The 24996-nt window shown below is 40.0% G+C and overlaps 2 protein-coding genes across 3 annotated transcripts in view; both read left to right on the forward strand.

The window, feature by feature from the left end:
- Positions 1–2342, forward strand: part of LOC117822080 (voltage-dependent L-type calcium channel subunit alpha-1D-like) — a 30973-nt gene extending 28631 nt beyond the window's left edge. Inside the window, exons 46-47 of the mRNA XM_034696708.1 lie at positions 79–411; positions 1571–2342. Of these exons, the coding sequence (XP_034552599.1) occupies positions 79–411; positions 1571–1777 (540 nt within the window). The 3' untranslated portion in view covers positions 1778–2342. The remainder of the gene's footprint in view (positions 1–78; positions 412–1570) is intronic.
- A 3505-nt stretch (positions 2343–5847) lies between these two features.
- Positions 5848–23759, forward strand: sypb (synaptophysin b). 2 transcript variants are annotated; one of them, XM_034695119.1, is made up of 7 exons: positions 5848–5949; positions 7348–7413; positions 14975–15099; positions 16905–17103; positions 17215–17406; positions 17508–17838; positions 21419–23759. In XM_034695119.1, the coding sequence occupies exons 1-6, from the start codon at positions 5932–5934 to the stop codon at positions 17805–17807; spliced, it is 900 nt and encodes a 299-aa protein (XP_034551010.1). In that variant the 5' UTR covers positions 5848–5931; the 3' UTR covers positions 17808–17838; positions 21419–23759. The 2 variants fall into 2 exon arrangements, with proteins under 2 accessions (XP_034551010.1, XP_034551009.1); XM_034695118.1 differs by lacking the exons at positions 5848–5949; positions 7348–7413 and having other exon boundaries at positions 14882–15099.
- The last annotated feature ends 1237 nt before the right edge of the window (positions 23760–24996 follow it).

Genomic DNA, 24996 nt, shown 5'->3' on the forward strand with positions numbered 1-24996 from the left:
ACACGGACGCACAAAAATTCCACACACCAAGCATGTTCCATCCTAAGTCACTGGTCTTTTCCTTCTCTCTTGTCTCAGACCCAGCACAGCCTCCCAGACTCCCGGCCCAGCAGTGTCTCCTCCATGTCAACCGCCTCCTGGGTGAACACAACGGGGGCAGGCGCCACCCCCATTCCCGGACTGATCGCCCCCTCTGCACGCAGGGGGAAGCTCATCTACACCCCTATGATCCTGATGGACGAAGCCACAGGCGCCACCCAGCCGATGTGGAGCGACGGCACTGCCAGCCTCCCTGCAGGAACCCGTCCTGGTTTCTACCCGGGTCAGACCAGGACCTTCACCAGCGTGAGGATGCCGCCGGCCAACCAGGGCTTCATAGAGAAAGGCAGTGCGGACAGTCTGGTTGAGTCGGTGAGTAGAATCTGACTTTATAAGAGGAAGAAGTGGGAAAAGCTTCTGGTTTCAAAAGTATAACCCGCAGGGAGATACCACTGAATACACTAACTGGAACCTGATTAAGAAATAAAATACTTCTCCGTGGATTTACTGATTGGATGAACATTTACTTATTTGTTTATGATCTCAGTGGTCAGAAGTTATGGTCTCATCTGGAAAAAATCTGGGATCAATCAGGGTTTTCTTTTGGGCTTTGGAGCTGCAATTGACAAGTTGCAACCTCCGCAACATTCACAATTTGTCCAAGCCTGTCTTGAAACCTGGGGAGCTGGTTCAGCTCAGTTGGTTGAACAGGTGCCCTGAATACAGAGGCTATATCCTCAAGGCATCAGCTCCTGGTTCTATTCCCAGCTTCAGTCTATCCCTCTCTCGTCTTCCAATTATTTCTGTCTTTTTTCAGCTATCCTGCCCAGAAATGGAAAAATCCCCCAAATATGTTAATAAAAGTTAACCATAACAACATAGTTTTTCCAACAAAAACAAAGGTATTTTTGGAGTATACACACTTGATGTCCTTGATTTGTCCAATCCAAACTGCAAAAGCATCATCATAGTTAAAGATCATTTTTAAGGTTGACAGAAAAACCTCCAATCACTCTCATTAAAAGCATGTTAGGAAGTCATGCCTTAATGCCCTGTTACACTTTACATAAAGACATCTGTTTGGTGTTTAAGACAGACATAAAAAATGAGAGCTTGCAGCCCATGTACAGCGGCAATAGTCCTTGTTGCATGTCATCCCCCACCCTCTACTCACCAAATGTCATGTCTCGTTTCAACTGACCTGAATGACAATATAAGCTAATGCTTCTATTTAGCTTTGAGAGAAAAATGTAAAATGCTTTTTAATTCTCCTAAGCATAAATCCAAATACATTTGCTGCTAGTTTACAGCAACATTATGATTAAAAATAGAGAATTAAAGTTTCTTCTCACTGGAGAGCAGAGGTCATTTCGATTTGGCAAAGTGACTCTTTCAGCGGATAAAACTGTGTGTTGGACATAATCAGATCGACATTCATGTTATGTTTGCGTGTCAGAGATAGAGCATGAGTGGCTAAAAACATAATCCCTGCATTACATCATCATCATTGTTCTACTGTTTTTTCCCCCAGATCTTGATCTCTGAGGGTCTTGGAGTCTACGCCAGGGACCCCAAGTTTGTGAACTTTGCCAAGCGGGAGATTGCTGAAGCCTGTCACATGAGCCTGGATGAGATGGAGAACGCCGCTGCTGACCTCATAGTTCGGGGCGCCAGTCAGTCCATGTCTCGCTTTGAGGAGGAACTGGCTGATGAAATGAACTGTGTGATTTCTTACTGAGATCAGCTGACATGAAATATGTGTGTGTGGGGTAAAAGTCTTTTATGTGGTGTGTTTATGTCTGCCACTGTAAAAAAAAAGAAAGCAGACAGGACAGCATGTGAGTAAGAATGACATGATGCAAGTGAGATATGATTTTCTTCAAGGTTTAAATGTGATGGAGAGAGAAAGATATGCTTTTATTTATAAATGCCAAAACACACACTTCCATTCACATCTCATACACACACTGATAAGAGCATGTCAGTACGTGACAGAACTCAACACTGACTGACAGAACAGTTTACTGCATGCAACAGAAAAATGGCCCTTATGAAACAAGCTTACTTTGTGCATTGTGTTCTCATTTTGTACTGTACTTGAATTTTTGTCACTGTATACACCTGTACATACTGTAAAAATAGAATATAGTACAACGATTAGACTGAAATACATTCATACTTGCACAAATGATTAGAACCAGTTGAAATCATTAACTTGTGACTGCTCAGCAGCTTTTGCTTTTTTAGATAATTACTTAAATAAACTGAAAATTTAAGAACCTCTTATTTTTAACGAGCAAACTCTAAGCAAACATTTTTTAGGAGATTTTTGCAACTGTAAATAAAAAAGATAATTTTTGTTCTGCTGTTATAACCCTTCATTTTTTTTTAACATTGTTCTTTAGACCTTGTTTACACGATAACAGCCCCATTTGAAAGGCGTTAAAACACTCAGCAGATCAGCACAAACACCTCTGTTGTTATCCTCCTACTCATATCTATCTTCATTTACATGCCTGGCTATGGAAGGGGTTACATTTTTCCCCAAATTGCACTCTGGAAACTGCTTTTAAAAGTTTGTGTTTTCCGTCACCCGAAATACAATTTCCGTGTAAATGAACAGCCAAAACTTAACAGCTCTGTGTAAACAGGGCCTTAGATGAGAGGTCTTTTGGGTTCTCAATTTAGCCTCACAGCAGTGCAATAATGGATGTTAAAAACCGCAGCAAAAGATAAACGAGTGAATTATGTAATCAGCCATTAAAGGACCGGCAGATGGACAACATCTGGGTTTCATTTCCCCTCGAAGACAAAAAGGCTCATGCAAATCAGTAACCCATGTGTGTCTGTTGTTTAATGCAAAATTAAACACTGTATTCCTCCTTTACAGCCAGACAGAAATATTAGAGACTGAGGGGTGGAATACCAGCGCAAAAAAATTGCCTGATGCATCTCATGGAAAAGAAAATTTCGGACTCTCGTTAAGATTTTAAATGTTTTAATGTCTGTCTCAGAACTACACCTCTGTAAGTTAAAACACATTGTAAATATCAACTGTAAACCATTTGTAGGCAGGAAGTGTCCCACTCATTGCATCATACAGCTAGTTTCCTCTGACAGTCAAGCACCTTAGGTGACTTTACTCATCAGCTTTTGATAAATCATGGGCACTTTAATATAGTTTCTTTACCTGAGAGGCATGGAGGGCAATCAAACACAGTTTCTTTTCTATAAGGTGTATACAGTAGTTACTTAATCACATTTTCTCCACTGGAAGAACCCTATGTAGGATGCTTATTCACATTTTCTCCGCTGGAAGGACCCTATGTAGGATGCTTATTCACATTTTCTCCACTGGAAGGACCCTATGTACGATGCTTATTCACATTTTCTCCACTGGAAGGACACTGTGTAGGTCACTTAAATACATTTTCTCCACTGAAAGGACACTATGTAGAACATTTTATTAAATTTTCTCCACTGGACAGATACTACAGGTACTACTCGGAAAATTAGAATATTGTGTAAAAGTTGTTTTATTCAGGCAATTCAACATAAAAGGTGAAACCAATACATTTTATAGACTCGTTACATGCAAAGTGAGATATCTCAAGCATTTCTTTGTTGTAATTTTGCTGATTATGATTTACAGCTTATTAAAACCTCAAACCCAAAAACTAGAATACTGTGAAAAGCTTCAGTATTGTAGGCTCAAAGTGTCACACACTAATCAGGTAAGTTATACAAAACACCTGCAAAAGGGTCCTGAGCCTTTAAAAAGTCTGTGTCTTGTTTGGTTTAGAAGAATTCACAATCATGGGGAAGACTGCTGATCTGACAGTTGTGCAGAAAACCATCAATGACTCCATGCACAAGGTGGGTAAGACACAAAAAGTGATAGCAAAAGAAGCTGCGTGTTCTCAGAGTGCTGTCTCAAAGCACATTAATGGACAGTTAAGTGTAAGGCAGAAGTGTGGAAGAAAATGGTGTACAAGCTGGAGGGATGACCGCAGCCTGCAGAAGATGGTCAGGAAACGGCCATTCAAAAGTGTGGGGGAACTTTACAAGGAGTGGACTCAGGCTGGAGTTGCTGCTTCAAGAGAAACGACAAGCAGGCGGATGCTGGACATGGGCTTCAAATGTCAAATTCCTCTTGTCAAGCCGCTCCTCATGAACAAGCAACGCCAGAGGCGCCTTAGCTGGGCTAGAGAAAAGAAAGACTGGACTGTTCCCCAGTGGTTCAAAGTCCTCTTTTCTGATGAGAGCAAGTTTTCCATCTCATTTGGCAACAAAGGTCCCTCTATTTGTACATTATTGTCAGTCAAAGGAGGAAGATATTAAAAAATGGGAAGGAGAGGAGAGAGTGCAAGATCAGAAAGAACCAGCAAACAGAGAATAGTGGCACGCAAAACTTATCAAATTATATAATACAGACAAGAAGGAAAAGGCAGAGAAAAACATTCTGTTAATGTGTTTACATGTTGTGCATTGCATTTCAAATGAAAGTCCAAAAAATAACTCCAATGTCAATTTTTTGTATTTTTGGTACTTATTATAGGGGGCTGGTTTACTCCAGAAGCATACTGTTTATGTATACGTTGAGGAGCTGCTGTATCAAAATGAGTTGTCTTTCCCCAGAAATTAGGATTACCATGACTCCAATCCATTTCTCTTTTGCTGTGGCTCAACATTTAAATAACCTTTATCAGATTTGATGGTTTAGTCACAGACTTTCCCAACAAGTGTTATACTTTTCTTTCACAAATGTGGGAATGAAATTGAATTAAAATGTACAAAACAGTGAAATGTATCTTGCCCGGCTGAGCAGCTCTCTTGGTGCTCAGCACCCCGAACCATCCAATCCTAAAATCGCCCCTGATTACATCCATTATCTATTTAATCTATTTTCAAAAAAGTACTCTAATTATTCATTATCTTGTCACTTTTTAAACAGCAAACCTTCCTGCTTGGGGGCGGCAGTAGCTCAGTCCATAGGGACTTGGCTTGGGAACCGAAGGGTTCGCCTGCTCGAGTCCCAGCATGGACGAAGCTTGGCAAGTGCACTGGTTGCTGGAGAGGTGCTGGTTCACTTGCCTGGGCACTGCTGAGGTGCCCCTGAGCAAGGCATCGAACCCCCAACTGCTCGGGGTGCGCTGGTTGACGGCAGTATCCTCACCCTGACATCTCTCCCTAAGCATGTTCAATGCATTTGTGTGCATTTATATGTATATACCAAAAAAACTGTATGTGTAGCAGGTCCAAAAATAGCATGAGTGAAAAAATAGAATTTTGAAAGAAAGAAAGAAAGAAAGGTACTTTATTAATCCCCTCCCTTTCTTTCTTCTTGTTGATGTATGAAATGTTTGGTGATTTCTGTTTGCTGTTATTGATCCCCAATGCTCAGGATTTTGCACAAAGGTATGGTTCTTTAAAGCTTTTAATGGATCATGAGCACAATGCATGTGTGCCCATACTAATTGAACATTGTGATATCTTTTCATGGGGCCCAGAATTCCTAGAGATGCACCTGATAATCAGCAGAAACTCACCTTCTTCCTTCCTTGACCTTTTTATACCCCCTCTTCCTCGCTCCTTCTGTCTACTAAAGCATGAACAGTCTCCATGCGCTCCCCTATGCATTACAACCCGCCAGGCAACCTCAGCTGCTTCAGAATAAAGCTGCACCGTGATTGGACACACGACTTTTACCCGTCTCTACTACGTTATCTGACGTCACGACGCTTCAAACGTCCATTCTCAGCTAGTGACGCAGTCCAAGCTCTTCCCTCCTGGTCGTCCTCCCCCCTCCTCTTCTCTGGTCTCTTCCAGATGAGACGCCTCCCTCCCTCCCTCCGCCCCTCTGATCCTCTTATCAGCGAGTAAGCGCCCAAGATGGACGTTGTAAACCAGGTAAGGCTTTTGGAGGAAAATCATCTATTTCATGTATTAAATGTCGGCTGCTAAGGTTAATTTAATTTGACTCATTTTCTATGTCGTGCCCTTAAATCAAAGATGTTTTTTTCTCATGAATATCTCGACCGTGCGGTTTTAACGCAGCTTTCCATCCCTTGGATTTGAAATAGTGACTTATGCATTCATCAAAAAAATTACCCTGTGTGAAGGCACGACAGGGCGCGTTGTAATTGGACATTTTGTCCATCACTGCTGCAGCAGTCGATGTGATGGAGCGGGCCGCTGACAGCCCAGAAATGTGTAGGATGTCCAGAGAGCTCTGCAGCAATGACATTTAGCAAAAAGGAAGGAGAGGATGGAGCCTATTATCTCCAGGGATTCTGCTAATTGATTTAGCTCGCTCGCGTCTCAATTAGCCCGCTGTTGCTAAGATAACAAAACAGGAATGTGATTAATTTCTGAGGCCCCCGGTGATTTTCAGAGCCGCAGTACAGGCCTGAGACACGGCGAGGACGGGCTCCTGCATCTCCGCGGACAGCTCGTCTCCCTAATAGCTGTGAGGTTTTTGTGACAGAGCCAATAAAAAAGGAGACATTACCAGAAAATAAAACTCTGCCAGACTGCTCAGGAGAACTATCAGTGTATGCGTCATTATGCTTAACATTGATGTTTGTCTCTTCAAGAAGAAACAATGAAGCATCACTGCTGCTGATTCCAGTGCGGCCATTTATTGATGCACACAGGGACACACCGCCTTCTTTGCGGTGTCGCATTCACCTGCGAACAAATGCTCCCCCCACCTTTCATTTTATCTCGTCAATTAGAAAGATTTCGCGAGATTTTGTGATATAGAACAAAAAAAATGAGTGCTGTGAAGTGTGCAGCGAGAGAGAGCAGAGAAAACAGACAGTTAATCAGCTTTGTCTAATTGTAATGCTGGCAGGAGCTCTCTCTCTCTTTCTCTCTCCCTCTCTCTCTCTGTCTCTCTTTCTTTCACATCTCTCTCTCTCTCTCTCTCTCTCTCTCTCTCTCTCTCTCTCTCTCTCTCTCTCTCTCTCTCTCACACACACACACACGCACGTCTTGGCCTTCAAAGTAAACACCAGAATGACTCTCCTTTAGTTGTACAGCATCTCACAGGTTCATAAAGAAACCAGCTGTGAGTCACTTTCTTCACTGGCATACATTTGCTTTGTAACAAACACCTGCAGGTGCCAGCACCAAACCTGTAAGGCCTGCAGGCTGTACATGAGACTGAGGTATAATGAGGTTTTTAATCAGCATCATCATAAAACCATTATCATTGGGCCTGATGTAATGAGAGAGGACAGATAACCTCACAAGTCAGAAAATATTTTAAAAAATGAACTAATTGTTGACTTTTTCTTTTTGCAGTTGGTGGCCCAAGGGCAGTTCACAATAATCAAACAACCTCTGGGATTTATAAAAATTCTACAATGGGTAAGTGCACTATTTTATGTTTTCATTGATGCTTGCAAAAATACAAAAAATTAATCAATTTAAAAAAAATCTTCAATATTACTGCAGATAGACCACTTTCAGCTTATTTGCAGTCAATAATGTAGCTGTGTCTTTCACTGACAGATTTATGATCCTTTGCCACACAGAGGTCATAAAGCTGCATGAGGCTTAATAAAAGATGGGACTCTACACTCTTAGGGAAGAAAAAGCTTCCCAGTTAGACCTTATCTCACAGGATTTTCCTGTAACTCATATATTTTAATAGTAAATCCATATTGTTTGATATCATTGCTCCCTGTAATGTAACCAAACACAGCCTGAGATTAGTACAGAGGAGTATCCTGATGGTGATGCTGCTCCAGCAGGCCCGATGCAGGAGACACCATCATGTAGTGTTACGTCACTGCTGTAGTAACACTAGATGTCAGCTCACCGAGGAATATAATGACATTTTGTCAAATCCTTCTAAGAGGACGTGACCTCTGTATACCAGTGCAGTTTATTACATCTGCCTTTATATGTGCTCAGTGTGTTCCACCACATGATGGAGCCAGAAAACTCTTCATCCATGGGGTTAGGGCCTAAAAGGTGAAGTGCAAGAATACTTTTAACTAAGGGATTATTTGATTTAGTTTGATTTCAGTTTTTTAATTCAAAGGCTTTATTGTTATGTAGGGAACAAGAAGTGTTTGACAATGCATAGAATTTATGGATTAAACAATAGTATAGAAAATGTAACAACAACATTTAGAAAAAAAAGTAGCCTAAGAATTGTGACATTTCTGCAGCTTAACCCTCCTGTTATGTTGCGGGTCAAATTGACCCTTTTTAGAGTCTATTATAGGCAACATATGTATTCCAAACCAGCTAAATGCAGCATAAACATCTGGGCAGCATGTGACAGAAGAGGTGTCGAGATAATTTATCAACATCACTTCAAGTAAAATAAAGTAAATAAAAATCTATGTCATGTAAAACTATTGTATTTATATTTAGGGCTTTCCAATGTACATTTAAAAAAGTTTTAACATACATTTTAATGAAAAATGAGTGAGATATCCTCATTGAACCATGATCTGTGAGAATTGAAGAACACCAATGGACTAAATATTGATTTAAATGGTTAGTAATGGAGTTAAAAATTAGATTTAAAAAATCCGATTGGGATTTTTTTGGGTTCTGACACTTTGGGATAATTGGATATGCCCCGGGTCAAATTGACCCAGGAACACTATTGCTGTTCCAGAGAAACAAACATAACAGGAGGGTTAAAGAGAGAGATATTTTTGCTTTTCTTTGTATACTATTAGAAGTTATCCTTAAAAGATGGTATTGAATACCATATATGTTTGTACACTGTCTATAATCAAAACACATTAGAAAACCACATCACCTTATAAGCTTTCATAAGTTTAAGAGGCATTATTCACAACTTCCCCACAGGATTGGTCGCATAATCTGCAGATCAGTGTAAAATGAAAACAGCTGTTAGAATTATTCACACTCTGCATTGTAGGGTTAATGAAAGCACAGTATGGACACTGTGAGCTCTCAAACCATAAACCTTTCTTAACACTGAGTATTTAAAGATGTTGATGGAAGCTCATACATTGAGGATGTGCTCCTCCAGTCGCAGATATCCTAATTTAACATGTTGTCATACACACTGTTTGTCCTCTGTCAGCAGCAGTGTGCTGACAGTGACGAGGCTGCAGGCTGAGCAGTGGTGTCTCTACAGCTGGGGCTCCGCTGTGTGGTGGGAAGAGTGCTTCTAATTACACAGTCAGACCCTGCAGCTAGCTGGGGGCCTCTAACATGTGTGATATCGTATGTTATAATATGTTTGACCCTGCATGTGTGCAGTGAGCTGGTTCTGACTGGTTCTGGTTTGTGGTTGCTGTATCTGGAGATGGGAACCAATGGTTATTGACAAAGTGCATATCGACTGAAGACACGAGAAAATAGGCAACCTTCTGAATCACTGAAGCTTCATTTCAGTACTTTTTCAAGCAAAAGTGAAAGATATTCTTGTCTTCATGATCAAATATTAGTTTAAAATGTGTGCTTTTATTCCCATAAATCATTTTGAAGTTAATATATATTCTTGTTTTGACCACTGCCCTATCCAAATAAGCTTGCTGAAGAGGTCACCTTGGGATGTAGTAGATGATAACAGGATTTTCCCCCCAATTTGCTGACATTTATTGGACAAAGCAAGTCAATTAAACAAGAAACAATGGGCAGATTAAACTATATTTCGTGTTGGTTGCAGCATAAACTGTTATCTCTACATTCCTGATGCAAAATAATAAGATGCATATTTAGAAGGAGGAGTAGATCAGGAGGGAAAGGGGGAGGGGGTTGTTTTAGCTATGCATTGGCAGCCATATTTTTTGGTACACCTCTGATCCTCAGTTTGAAAATACATTTTAACACAACCCAGATGCAAACGTGCGTGCCAAAAGCAGCTCTAACGGAGTCCCACACTGTAATGGGCTCTGCAGATATGCCAGCGAGCAGTCAGAAGCATGAGTGTGCTGCATGACTCTGTAGTCCTTCCCTGGAGCTGTGAGTGTGCCAGCACCTCATCGCTGCCTCCCTGGGTCACAGCGAGCTCAACCACCAATCAGGAGGCCCGCTCGGGAGGCCAGGGCCCATGAATCATCTGTCAGTGCGTGCCTGCGTGCCTCGGCGTCAGACTGGGGGGAGGAGCTGCTGCTGCTGCTTTTTCTGGATTAATATGGGCATGCACGAGCAGCAACACACAGGTTTTGGGAGGGTAGAGACGAGCCAGCCCCCTTTTTTCTCTGTGGAAACAAGCAGCAGTGAAAGTGATGCTTCAGTTTGACAGAATCAAACCTTTTCTTGGCTTTTTGTTGGAGCCAGAAGAAAAGTACTAGTTTGCTTTGAAGGAAACACAGAGAAAAATTTTGCCTGCAGTGTTCATATTCATAAATATGAATAACATGGATGAGAGAAAATTGATTCAGTCAGTTGGAAGCGTTCGAGTGTGTGGGAAGAGGAGGTGTAATCTTGTGATTTTTAAAAATCTGGCCCTGGATGATGAAAATTTGTTGTGAAAGCTTCTGAGAACCATTTTTGACTGATTTCACCAGCGATCTGTATGTGTGACTCATGTTTGCCCACTTCTCCACCCTCTCTCTCTCTCTCTCTCTCTCTCTCTCTCTCTCTCTCTCTCTCTCTCTCTCTCTCTCTCTCTCTCTCTCTCTCGCTCTCTCTCACTCTCCCTCTCTCTCTCCTCTGTCTCTGGGGAAGAGTGCTGACAAGGCCTATATTTGATGGATGTTAGAAGACAGTGAGTTCCCAAATAAAGCTGATGTGGAGCCCAACCCTTAAGTCCTGAAACAGTCTCTCCCCCCCTGCCTCTACAACTGTGCAGGATCTCACTGTTGTGTTGAATTTCATTTGCATTCACATTTCACTCTCTGACTCATTCCCTGCAAACATAAAAAGGCTGTGTGAGAGAACATGGAGTAAGAGCCTTATTCGCTGTAGCGTACTCCCTGATGTGTTATTACAGGCTGCTGATTTTGTTGGAGCTGTGGGGATTCTGCTGTTCAGACAGTGGTGACTCTGGGGTTAATACTCCAGGGCCTCTGGTAAAGGATTACACAGATACTCTTTATGTCTGTGCTTTTGTGCTTTTGGCTGTTCAACCTCAATATCTGCCATGAAATAGACACATTTGTAATTTTTTTATGCAATTGCAGGATTTTTACAAGAGCAATGTAACTGATCTGTGCCTGTATCATAGAGGATTATAGCTTATTGCAAATATATTGGTATACATCATAATAATTAATTAATTAATAATATCCTTTTAATGTTTTTTGTACATGTGCAATCATCAAGAATCCAAGTCAGGCTCTACAGTTGGTACTTTTCTTCAGTTCTTACAGGGACACACAGACGAAGACAGACAGGCGGTGTGAGAAAATCAGTAGCAGACAGATCGTTTGTGTCTCAGTGTGTACGATTGTGTATCTTCACAGCACAGAAGAGCTGACAAACCGTCCAGCATGCCAGGGGGGCTGGAAACCAGCCTCTGCCTCCTCACTGAGCCATGCTGCCAGCAGAGTTACCATGGCACCTAACACTTGGTGTAACACCGTTTCTTTTCAGTCTCACTGGCCCTCCATCTCATCCCCCCTTCATCACTTCTCCTTCAGCTCATCTATCTCCATGAAAGTACCGCTCTTGATTGTGGTATGGCGCCACCAATCTAAATGTTGTCTACTCACTACTTGTTTTCAGCTAGTAGCATGAGGGATGAGGAATCTCAGTTTGTTTGCCGCTCTGGTTCAGACTAAATTATCCCAGAGAATATTGAATTGGCGTTGTAATATTCATGAGCTCATCCAGTGTTACCATTAGATTAGCATTCATGAATTTATTTATTTATTTTTTAATTGCATTTTTATTTGGAAAGGGTAACAATACAAAATTTACAACACTTCGATAATTGTATTCATCCTTTTCCAGTCTTTTATATGCGTATGCATAGAGAGAAATAGTATGTCTAGATAGCCACTCAGTGCTGAAATGTTTCTGTCCTCCATCTTTCCAGGTGAATGCATCCATTTATACTCTTGACATTTAAACACATACATATACATTAATCCTCACCTCTTCAGTCAGTAATCAACACTCATTTTACTACACAAACCATCAGATATATAACTATTTACAAGAGAACAAGAGGAGCTTACATTTATGTTTTATTCTCTAAGGAAGGGGAGGGTTAATACCTTGTTGGTGGAGTCATACAAAATCTGCTCGCACTGGGGTTATAAATTGAATCCACTTGTTCCAAATTTCATTTATGAATTTTAATGTAATATCTAAACAACTATTGGCTAGGTTATCCTTTTAATTTGGTAGCCAGAATGAATTGTAATAATAGCTTTGGTAAGCAGATGATTTTTGTGATACAATAAAACACCTTGAAAAATAAGCACCAGCACTAGCTCTAATAAGAAAATTCTAGCATGCTACCTCACTGAACTAAGAAGATGAAAGGAGTCCATTTTATATCTGTTCAAAATTAGCATGCTAGAACTCCCATTACAAGTATTGGGGCAAAAATGTGAATCAAAGTTGTTGCTAAAATTCTAAATTTGACTGTACTGCAACATTCAAGAATATACTTAAACTATTATTATTATGTTTATTAGAGGACATAGTAGGTTTGTTTATGCAAGCATTTTTGTTTATTGTACCTCTGAGTTACAATACTCATAACTCAATAATATCAAAGAGCTTGTAGCGTATCAGCAGACTAGTCTGAGATGGATACTTAATAAAGTTAGCATTTTACTTGCTTTGAATTAGCTTTTTAGCTGTGGTATTGCTAGTATTTTAACTACTATGAGTGAAAAAGGAAGCTTAGAGGCTAAAAGCAATCTTAAATACACACAGTTATCTACCTGTTAAGACTTTGCTACCCTAATTGATCTCTAAAGCCAGTACTATCCATGTCTTTTTACTCATATCACTGTGTCAGTTTTAAATTACTCAGTTTGGGCACAGGGTGATTTTTTGCTGAGACTACTCTTAACGAGGGAATGCAGCAATATTAGTGTTTCCTTTTTCTCCAAAATGCCTTTAAAAATGAAGAAAACAACATCCAGTGTGCAGCTGCTGCACAGCATGTTTTTGGCTTCCATATTGATCCCTCTCATGAAATGTTAACCTCTTACAGTCTCAAGGGAATAATGGAAGCACAATATGGACTCTGGGAGCTCTAAAACTATTTAACTGTCTTTTAAAAATATTGGTTAGTGGTGCAACGAGGCAGTAAACAGAAAGGAAAGGATTACTCATATCTTTTAGGGTAAAATAAGCCACAATATGCATCCTATGTGTTGAGGATTGTGCCAACACTGCAGCTGTTATATATATTGCACATGCTGTAGGTATTGATTAATTGCATAGCTGCTGCAGCCTTACATCCTGTTATTCTGTTCTGGGGTTTACAGGAAAAGCACTTTATAAATCAAGAATTATATTTTGCAGACATGTCTTATCATCTTTAAAACAAAACTTATAATAAAATTAATTTGATTGATAACAAATAACAGTTCTGTCCACGTGTGTGTAGAGTGCTATTAGATTCATTGGGCATGTCACAGGTACAAGCAATGAAATATAGATTGCATCTAACCAGAAGTGCTTTAGCAGTAAATTAGATAAATGATACAGAATACACAGAGTTATGAATGATGAATAAATATGATATAATATGTATCTACATGAGTGACTATTGCTACAGGTATGTACAGGCTTTGAACAGGCTATGACTATGGTTATGGTATACATTAGACTATACAGTACAGTAGTGCAAAGTGATTATAGGAGATTTACATTATTTTATCTTCTGGTTCTTGCACACAGATTCAGATGCAGAATGTCAAGACGTGCAAGATTAGATCTTCACTCAACATTCAGATTGCATCAGAAAATGTTCATATTTCAATTTTGAACTCAGCTCCACTGCAGATGGCTAATTTTTTTCCCCTTCACTTTAAATATATAATAAACAGTTGTTAACAGAAGCCTCCTTCCTCCCTCACACAGTAATGCTGCCACATTCCTCACTCCCACAGCCATTTGTATTGTGTCATTGAAACCTGTTAATTAGCCAACAAAAGGAAGGCGGGGTGTTTGAGAAGCTGGAAGAACACACCAGAAAATAAATTCAGCAGTAACTGATATGGATGAGTAAAGCGAACACAAGGAGGCTCGATTCAGGTGTGTGTAAATCCAACAAACGAGCCTCAGACTCACATCAGCAACAAGATTACTGTAAATAGTTTAGTGTGTTGATGCCTGCAGTGGATAGACGGTACTACGAGCTCACGTGTGTGGGCGTGGCCGTGTGTGGGTGTTGTGACTGGCTTTGCAGTAGCTTTGTGGTGGCAGATGGTGGAGCACCTCGGACAGATTAATAGTTGGATTGTCCGTCCAATCGGATCTGGCCGGCAGCGTAGGGAGGGTGTGGTAAAAATAGTCACCCTTGTCTAATCTGTTGTGTGTGTGTTTGTGTGAGAGAGGCAGAGCGTGAGATTATCTCCACGCATGTCTGTTTGTGCCCCTGACGTGACTGGAAGTGTGAGCTGCAGAACAAGACTGAGCTGTGTGCACCTGAAGTTAAAGACCCTAAAGTATTACACAATCACGACTTAATACACTAAACATACCAGGAAACATCAGAAAGCAGCATTTATAGATGATAATGGTAACGATGGCAACAAGTGGAGCCCTTGCTGCGTAACCTGGTGAAAACACTGCATTGATTTACATTCCATGCATTTCTCAGCAGCTACAGCTGATAAAAGCTCAGTTGGAAGTGTGAATTGAGCTGCCACCTGTTTTTACACCGGTGCTCTTCGTTGTCATGGTTACATTATCTGAACAAAAATGTTTAATGTGTTTAGATAATTGCTTTCTCTTTCAGAGTTTATCAGTCAGATCTTCAAAGGTCACAGAATATAACCGTCTCTGTTTCTTTCCTCTGCAGATCTTTGCAATCTTCGCCTTCTCGACATGTGGCAGTTACTCCGGCATGTTCAAGATGAGCGTGGAGTGTAAAAACCGGTCGGAGAGTGACCTAGGCATAGAAGTAGAATTCGAATATCCCTTCAGGTATGTACATCACTAGAATTACTGGAGTGGGAATGGAAAAATGCAACGATATGATCTTAAAAACACAGAAGAAATCACTCGGGAGGAGGCAGAGCGGTCTGTCTCACCCTGACGGGATGCTTTGCATAATCACCAGTTCACTAAACAATATTTTGTTTATGACCTGGCTACCAAGATCACACTATAAATCACATTAAACTGAACATTTTCATTCGGGGTAAAGTCCACACATTAGTGTAACCTGCCAGCATTCTTAACAGATGCAGAAAATAACATCAGCACCTGTATGTGTATGTAAGGTCCTCCTCCCTGTAGCTTTTAAAGTCTGTTGGCATTTTCTTCCCACTCAACCAGTCCTGTAAATCTCCCAAAAACCCCCCCCAAAAAAAACAGTGTTGAGGTTTGTGTTTGGTTTGCAGCTGTTTTCTTCAATTCGGTCAATGTTTCTTTCACCCAGCCCCTTTTGTGTTTTTGTTTTAACATCTTTTTCTAGTCTCTGAATGTTTAGCACCTTGTGTCTCCTTTTCTCTGCTGGTGACTGGTCTACCATTAACCACCAGTATAAAGTTTTGTGCTGTTCAAATAAATTAAGAGTGATATTAAAAATATCCCCCATGTTGTCTACCGATGCCACTGAAAAGTAATGTTTTTGTCACTTTATCAACAGAATGACTGATTCAAATCAAGTAGTTAACCCAGCTGGGTGATACGTGCCTATATAATTCAAATCACACATCTGTTTAAAACTGCTTACTCCGTCTGACGCCAATTGCACTGTCACTTTTTATTGTTTCTATTTTCTTACCACTTTGTCAGTTTATATTGTTTTCATTGATTTTGATTTTGTTTCCTTTTATACGTAAATTTGTGTATGTATAAATATATATATATCTGTGTGGTGTCCCTGAGTGCCGAGAAAGGCGCCTTGAAATAAAATGTATCATTATTATTATTACATCTATACGAACATTAGCATAGGTAACAACTTCATTAACTAATTTCCAAGGGATCCATTTTCCCAAACAAGAACATTTGTTCTTGTTTGAAGCAGCAGTGCAACATTTCAGGGCACCACACTCCACACAGACTCTCTACCTGGCTTAGGATTAGATGAGAAGACTGATTGGAAGCTACAGCAAGTCGATGATTAGCTTAGCATGGTCTGTAAGCTGGAAACACAGGAAAACAGACTCCATTTATACGTTTTTAAAAAAGGCCTTTAAAAGAATAAGGACCAAAAACTGGCTAACAGGATAGGTTGAATGCCTTTAAAAAGGATTTAATGTCAGGACTAAACCTTTGACAGAGCTCCCTGTGGTTACATATAAGTTTTGAAATAAGGTGCCTCTAAGGTGCTGTAGATTTTATTACCTGTGAACACAGCAAGGCTAGCTGTTTCCCTTTTTACCAGGTCTGGATGCTGAGCTAAGCTAATGTACCCTGGATGAAGCTTCATAATTAATTGATAGATGTGAGGGATAAGATTAGACATCATTTATCACCCCCACTGAGGAATTTAGCTTGGGTAATACTGCTACACACTGCTGCAGTTCCACTCTTCTTCTTGGACTCCTGGAAAGAGAGTGAAGAAGTGCGTCTTTCAGGTTTCATATCTCCTCTACAATTCTGAATGAAAACACTAAAAATAGAAAAGAGTGAAACTACAAAATGTTTCACACACGAGACTTTCATCACCATCTCACTTCTCGGTCTCCTTTTTTGAACTTTTCATTAATATCTCTCTCTCTCTTGTTCTCTCTCTCGTTCTCTCTCTCTCTTTCTCTGTGTGTGTTTTTTGTTCTCAGGCTCCATCAGGTTTACTTTGATGCCCCCACCTGTAAGGGAGGGATCCCTGAGCGTCTATTCCTGGTTGGAGACTACTCTTCCTCATCCGAGTTCTTTGTCACCATCGCTGTCTTTTCCTTCCTCTACTCCATGGCAGCCCTCTCTGTATACTGTTTCATTGTTGAGAAGTACCGTGAAAACTGCAAGGGGCCTCAGATCGTGAGTTTCATTTATGCTTTTTAAATTCTTTATATCCAACTCCCCTAGAATTGATACTCAGTTGCTGATTGTTTGGTATTAAAAGTGAGATACTGTCTTTTCGATTCCCAGGACTTTGTGGTAACGGCGGTATTTTCCTTCATGTGGCTGGTGTCCTCATGTGCTTGGGCTAAAGGTTTGTCAGATGTGAAAACAGCCACTGATCCAGAGAGGGTCATCACTCTCATCTCAGCCTGTGATGAACAGGAGAATCGCTGCCGTGAGGTCTACGACCCCAAGGTCTCCGGACTCAACACCTCTGTGGTATGTCTTAAATGTTTCACACTGAATGAAAGGAAACAAATACAATGTGTTGATAATGAGAATGGAAACACTTAATTCATAAAACAAACTTATCTTCACAGGCTTTTGGCTTCATCAACGTGATCCTGTGGATAGGAAACCTGTGGTTCGTCTTCAAGGAGACCGGCTGGATGGCTGCCTTCGCTGGAACATACGTCGCATCACAGGAAAAGCAGCCTGCCCCCGATTCCTTTGGCCAGGCAGGATACGGTCAGCAGGATCCCTACGCCGGCTCCCAGGGAGGTTACCAGCCAGAGTACGGCCAGCAGGGAGGCTACACTGAGGACGGAGGTTACAGCCAGGGCTATGAGCAGCAGCAGCAGCAGCAGCAGCAGCCCACCTCCTTCTCCAATCAAATGTGAGCCTGTTCATCCGAAGCACAGCTGCAGGATGGTGAGTGTAAACAGGTTAAAAAGATCACATAGCTAATAATAGGCATACTAAAGGATAAATTGTTATTATAGTCGTATTCAAGACATATAGAAAGAATTCTGCTTTATATCAGCACAACCTGAATACTAATAGTTTGGTCCAGTTGAAGCCAATCCCTGTGGTTTCTTGTGGTCTGAGCAAAGTTCCCCTACTGTAATTCTTACAAAATCTATTACGCTATATTTAGTTAATCATTTTTAATTTATCATTACTTTAGTTTTCTCACTTTCAGTAGAACACAGCAGGAGATAGCCTGAACCTTCTGCTTTAAGACTATAACTTTACTAGTATCCCTCCAATCAGCTGCACATCAACAACAAACAGCATTAGTTTTTGTTTCTGATGGTGTGGTGTAAGAGGTGCTTGTCAAAAGTAAGTGTGGATGCCGTCAGCTCGACTCTTTTGTCGAGAAAGCAGCTGAAGAACTAGAACTGAAGCTATCAACCCTTACAAACAGGATCAGCTGTACCACATCATTTAGCTCATTTTAAGAAATCTGACCCAAACACTGATGTCAGTGTAAGTGTACACTATTTGGCTTTTTGACTGCAGCCTTATGAGAGTCACAGATGTGTGTACTGTTGTTACCAAGTCCCACTGGTGACAGCAGTAGCTTCCCTCAGTTCTTGTATGGGCTCACAGTTTACACACCTGCACTAACCGGTAACTTGGGACTAAGGTAACTTGGGACAAGTTTCTCCCCTCTCTCCCCTGAGACTTGTTCTTCCTCTGTAAACTCTCACTTATTAAAAGGTGTCCTCGTGTCCACAAATATTTAGGGTTTATGACGATAAAGCACTGAAAAATGTCCAAATAGCTTGTTCACTTATGCCACCATTAGCTTTTAGGAAGAAGTTTTTCTTAATGAGTTATATTACGTGGTAGAGTTGACCCTGTCTGCAGCCGTTGATAGCCGAGCCTCCACGCCAGTTCTCGACTAAGGGGCCGAGCTGACTGAGATCTCCTGAGGTAATACACTTACTCTCAATCGATCAATCAGACTTGATTTAAAAAGCGCTTTTCATACAATGACATTGTAACACAAAGTGCTGTACATAAAGACAACCTAAAATAGAATAAATTAAGAAAAGATCCCACCACCAACCCCTAACCAACCCCACAATCCTATGGTTAAGAGCACACTATATGCAACAATAGTAATAAAAACAATATAAAATAAATAAAAAATGAGTTGTATAGTAAGTTACTATTTAAAGTACCTCATACAACCCTACTACAACAACTCTCCCTTTAAAAACACCACATGTATATAACAAATGATACTTTGTCACTCTTTATATCCTACCTCTCCATAGTAGTCTTTGTATTTCAATGAAAGATGCAGAGGTCTTAATGAGTATAAGCAGTCTAAACCAAATCAAAGTGAGTCTCAAAGACTAGTAGAGACTGTAGGAACAACTATAGTGACTAAAAACTATGATCTCTTTTAAGACTTTAGGAAATGGGATAATTCATTTAAAAACAGACCCTTATTTAGATTTTCCAGGAGAAATATGACTCACCCCCTCAAGGATGAAAACAACAGTTGTCAGTTGTCACAGCATGTTCAGTAAAAAACGTGACAGGAGCATGGCTCTGTTGCGTCATCATGTCATTGGGATAGAGCTGTGTGAACTTCATCTAGATGAACTCACCTGTTTTTGAACTCCCAAGCAACCCTGTTACAGTCCAAAAACTCTGTGTGAAAGAGGTTTTCGTTGAAGTGCTCGGAGGCTGTAGAGTGCTCCACCTCATCAGCTCCAACAGCACTCAGTCCTCAAAGATTTAGAAATGTGTAGCGCGAGCCTCAAGCATCACTGGTTTCTGTTTACTATTTTAATCCTCTCTCTACACTGAATGCCAGCAGTGATCTAAAAAGTGTCTTCTGTTACGATCCACCTATTTCAGCTATAAATGGGAATGTTTTGTATTTCAACCAACCTGGTACTAAACCTGGTTAGACGTTGTTTTTTGAGTGCAAACCCTTAAATTTTCCCTTCGTATTTTGTAGAAACAGATTTCACAGAAGTAGTTCATTAGTGTGCAATCAGCAGACAAGAACCTATGTGTTTTCCCATTTCCAAAAGGTGTTATTAACAGGCACAGACCAAAATGCCTTGCAAACAAATCATGCCAAAACATGATGTAGCAGTAGGTGGACAGGCTAGTTAGATAGTTTAAATAATGCAATTCACATATTTTCTATTTCAACATTATACAGATACATTTGTTATAAGAGCATTTGCCATTTGTACATTAAGTCAATCAAAATTCCATTTCATTTAGTGCTCTGCTGTCACTTGTAGTCAAATAAAGGGAGGAGGACCCACGTTCAGACGGTGAAGATTTACTTAGTTAAATTATCCAAGCAAGCCAAAATCCAAAAACAGTCAAATTGAAAACACAAGGGAACCACAGGGAGCTTATGTGAAGATCCAATGATCCAACCCACAAGCATGGAAACACAGAGATTATAAACACACTGGGTAACGAGCAACAGGTGTGGACACAGAACACAGGTGAAACTAATGTAGTGCAATCAAAGTGGAGGGAAACACAACAAGGGCAGGAAGTAAAACAATGCCCGATACATAAGGACTACAAAATAAAACAGGAGACACTATAGACAAAACTAAGAAACACAAGTGACAATACACACAAGAAAAACAAGAACACAAGACATGAGACAAAGGGTAAAAATTACAAATTAAACAGGGGATGACAAGGGGAATGAAAAACAAGTGAAATACAACCAAAAGCAACTCATGACATCCTTGGCTAACAAAGGTGCCAAAACAGCTTTCAAACCCCGCCCCTTCTTTAGATTAGCAGTTGTGATTGGCCTGAATCAGGAAGGATGGAACAAGAAGGAAAGATGAGACATCAGCCAGAGCATAAAAAAAACATCAGGTCCTTGGGAGAGCTAATTTAATCGTACATTTTTCACCTCACTAGAAAATACTTAAAGCTCCTGTAGGGAGTTTTTAGCTGGTTGCAGAAGCTAATACTGATGTTGCCATATAAGCTAAAAGGCAAACCATACCATACACATGAAGACTGACTATTGTCTATATGGCTATTTTCAGTGTCTGAAACCACTAGTGGGGGGTAGGTGTTGTGATCAATTGTGTGCCGCCAAAATAGTTTTTGTTTCCATTTACATGGGACACATTTGAGTGATGAAAATAAAGCTGAATGAGGTGACTTACACGTGAACGGTGCAAATTCAGCACAGAAGAAGAGTGATCACTTTGTCCCTAGAATCATCACAAGCTGAAAGTTCTTCATTGGAGCTTTAAGATGCCAATGTTCCAGGCCAAGTGTCATTGTTGCTCCTGGCACGACTGGTTATCATGAAGGAGAGGTCATCTGCAAATTCAGAAGTCATTTTAAAAGTGTCAGTCAGCATTTAGAGCCAATATTTGTCGAGTCTTTACCATGTTTGTACATTCAACATGTTATTAACGTGATCATACGTTTGCTGTTTGTTAAACAATCTTCTCCCCTCTGTCTCTCTTCTGTCCTTTTCTCTTCCACCCAGGGTAACCATGTGATTTCAGAAGGTGGCTCTCGACGACCACCTGCATTTCCACACTCCTCTGTGTGTCTGTTTGTGTATCTGTGAGTTGACAGGCGGAGGGAGGGAGGGAGGCATGGAGGGCGAGAAACCGGTGGGTCCATGGGTGGGAAACACGCCTGGGGAGCAGGATTTTGTGTGGGTATGGGGGGGGATATATGGGGGAGATATGGGTCTTTGCTGTAACATGATGTTTATTCTCGTGATGTATTTAACTGTAGAAGACAACAGAGGATTGTCTGTTTGGTTATACGAGAAAAACTTGAATACAAATACCAAAACATTCGTTGAGGAACATTTAAGAGAAATCTTGTAACGGAAAAGACTTACATTTATGGGAAAAAAAATTGTAGTAATCTTTAACTTGGGAGAATGTATTTGTCTGTGCTGTGTAAATATTAACATGCTGATATATATATGATTATATGTACACAGTTGAATAATTGTGCACTCCATATAAGTTGTTATACAACAAATGTTGAGCACAGAGTTATTCAATTGCATTTACTTTGGTTCTGTTTAGGAGCTCACATAGTTTGGCCCTTGCCCATAATTTCCCTTAAATCAGTCATAACAAAATGATGTTTTGTTTGTTCATTCAGAGTCAACATCTATTTTTCTTAATTTCTCATCATGTTTTATTTCCATTTGACCCGCATTACTAAGAGGATTTAAGACATGTGGGCAAAGGCTTTTAAAAATATCATGGTTAATATGGAAAAAAGAGAATTATAATTGTACCAGTGAGCACAGAAAGAGTTATATAGTGGTAAAAAATGAATAGATGGTATAGAAGAGAATTTCAAGTAGGTTGTTTGAGCTTTATTTATGTTTTTATATCTATTTTTCCATCAAATATTGCTGTCGAGCAAGGACGATCTGTTGTGATACACAAAACATTTCAAATCGACGTAGAAAATCAAAACTTACGTAGGGTTAAGAAAATTAGTGAGCATGGTAGCATCTCATATTTGCTGTGCTGTTTCTGAAAACTGCTATAGTGTGCTATCAGTATGAAAATCGTGAATCAGGGCAGTGAATAATAAGTTTTAGCGACGTGTGTTTGTTTAACTGTTTGGATTTTATGTACCACCATCGAAAACAAATGTTGTCAATGAACCTCGTCCTGTTTTGATCGCCTTTTGTGTGGTCCAGAAAGTTGTAAGACAGAGTCATATAGTTTTTTAACAAGTGTTTCTATCACACTGTTATCAGTGACGTACATACTCACACTAACAAGAGCTGTAGTTAGAATATAACACTCTGAAGACTTTGGTTACGCCATAGTAAACGCATAATAAGAGGCCGTCTGAACAATACGTCTCCATATACTTCTCCTGCATCCTCAATCCTTTTTTATCTCCTTCTCTGAAGGAAACTTCCTGCATGCATCCTTATATCATAAAGCTTCCCTAAGAAAAACTGAGAGGCGAGGTCTGGAAGCTTGTAAGTTCGATCCATCTTAGTGGTTTCTGCACAACATAAACAGTACGCACAGCAGCTCTGCTATATTCTACTCAAAGCACAAAGTAAGTGCTGCAATAATGACATCTTTGCAGATTTAGATACACCTGTCCTACTGCCAGGCCTCCGTTTGAATTTACAAGAACACGTCGCCAAATGATGAGAGATGTGTACTGATTGGTAGGGTGGGAAATTAACTTCTGAAAATGTGAACCAGCAGCTGACACATAAATGTTTAATAGTAAATCATTATTTGGGTCTGAAATCTACCGGCCACCCTCATGTTTTAGCAGCATTTGACTGGTGGCTGGAGCTACTTTCCCACCCACAGTCCTAACCAGGATGAATTGTTGCCCATATCCAGTATATCGATCCGTTGCACAGCCTAGAAGTCACTCTTTTCATTCAAAACAAATCAGGGTTTTTTGATTCGGGCGGCGTAAAAGCACCTGGCTTTCTCTCTTCCTCTTGGCCCCTCACCCCACCTCGGTTATTTTCTCTCTCTCTCCTTCATTGTAGCTCTTATAAATATGCTGAAATGAAATATACTCTGTTGTTAGTGGTGAATGATGTCTTGTGATACTCTCTCTAAGCCTTTGGATAGTGCTGTGTTTCTTGTGTATGATGTATTCATATTAGCATTTATGATAATGATAAGTCAGAGAAAAAAAAAATAATCCAAGACTCTCCAGAATTCTTCTGTATTCTTATTATATGGGATCCATGTGAAACAAAATGAAATAAACATGAAATTATTCTGTTGAAGGTAAAAATGTGTATTTCTGTTCCTAGGAGCCGACTTCAACTTATTTGGATGACTAAAAATGTTGTTTCCTTTGCAGTACTGTATGTTTTTTAATCTATGGGTCTTCAAACACAGTTTAAGGCGGGTTGTGTGTCAGTGTGCAGGTTCATTTGACCCCATGCTTTGACCTAGTCTCTTATTTTGGCAAGGACAACTCCTCATGGAGCCCCCTAGTGGTCAGGGAGAGTACTTACTTCTACCCTTCATTTCTATTCTTAAAATCTGAGAACTTCTTTCACTATTTTTAAAGAACTGTGCTCAAATAATACTAGTAAAAGCAAATTTTGAGGGAAAGAGAAAGTATTTCATTATAGTAACATACATAGTGGCACAAAACTGATGTCAAGTTTAATAGTTAGGATACTAAAAAGATTGTTCTAATGCTTCTAATGATTACATGTCCATTTTTAATGTAATACCTCCATGGCTTGGCTCATGCACACAAAGGTAGAGCCTTGTGTTATGTGTGCAGCAATCTAACTGCTGTTGCCAAAGCAAATATGTCGTGTTGTTTTAAACCAAGCCTCCTGTTAAAAAGTCTCTCTGTTTAAAGCAACTATCTGTGCGTTAACTATTCGCCACCAGCTGTGTCCCATGCTGAACACTAAACCAAAACCCCATTTGGCTGTAAATCTGTATCCTGGAAGAAAAAAAGATTCCTCTATTAAGGATATGATGCATTTAATGACCGTTGGAAATGCCAGTTTTGTGATTTTTGCAACCAGCTGAACTGAGGTGTTGCCTGATCTTGTTGTTATATGAGAATCTAAATAAGCTCACATATGTGCATATATAAAACGGATTTGACACTGGGTTTGAGTCGCTCTCAATAATACACACAGTAATATGTAATTACAAACAGCTTCAAACAATACAAACACAGAAATAGAGAAAAACAGAAATGATAGCATCACACAAGTTGGTATTGGAATATGAGGGCTGCTTATTTTACAAATGAGCATGAAAACTGTAGTGACCACAAATAATTTTACATTTAATTTATAATATATTTAATTTAATTTAAACAATTATTGTATAGCATAATTATTGAACACAAATTATTGGGACAACTGCAACAATGCAACCTCCCAGCCACTGCATAGTTATGTGCTGGCAAAACCCTCAGATTTTTCGCTTTCAATATGTGTCATTTTGAGGTCGGCGACACAACTGAAACTAAGTTTTGATTCATCCACACAAAGGTTTATATAATTACACATCAAAAGATGAGATGGGCATCTTAACATTGTCTCTAATGGGGTTTCCTTTGCTT

The sequence above is a fragment of the Notolabrus celidotus genome, chromosome 11 (assembly GCF_009762535.1).
Source record: "Notolabrus celidotus isolate fNotCel1 chromosome 11, fNotCel1.pri, whole genome shotgun sequence".
Taxonomy (NCBI): Eukaryota; Metazoa; Chordata; class Actinopteri; order Labriformes; family Labridae; genus Notolabrus; species Notolabrus celidotus.

Excerpts from the sequence above, each read along its gene's own strand:
- sypb (XM_034695118.1), top strand. The coding sequence starts at position 14,882 with ATGTGTTTAGATAATTGCTTTCTCTTTCAGAGTTTATCAGTCAGATCT. Across the intron at positions 15,100-16,904 it reads GAATTCGAATATCCCTTCAG|GCTCCATCAGGTTTACTTTG; the intron begins GTATGTACATCA and ends TTTTGTTCTCAG. Across the intron at positions 17,407-17,507 it reads CCGGACTCAACACCTCTGTG|GCTTTTGGCTTCATCAACGT; the intron begins GTATGTCTTAAA and ends TTATCTTCACAG.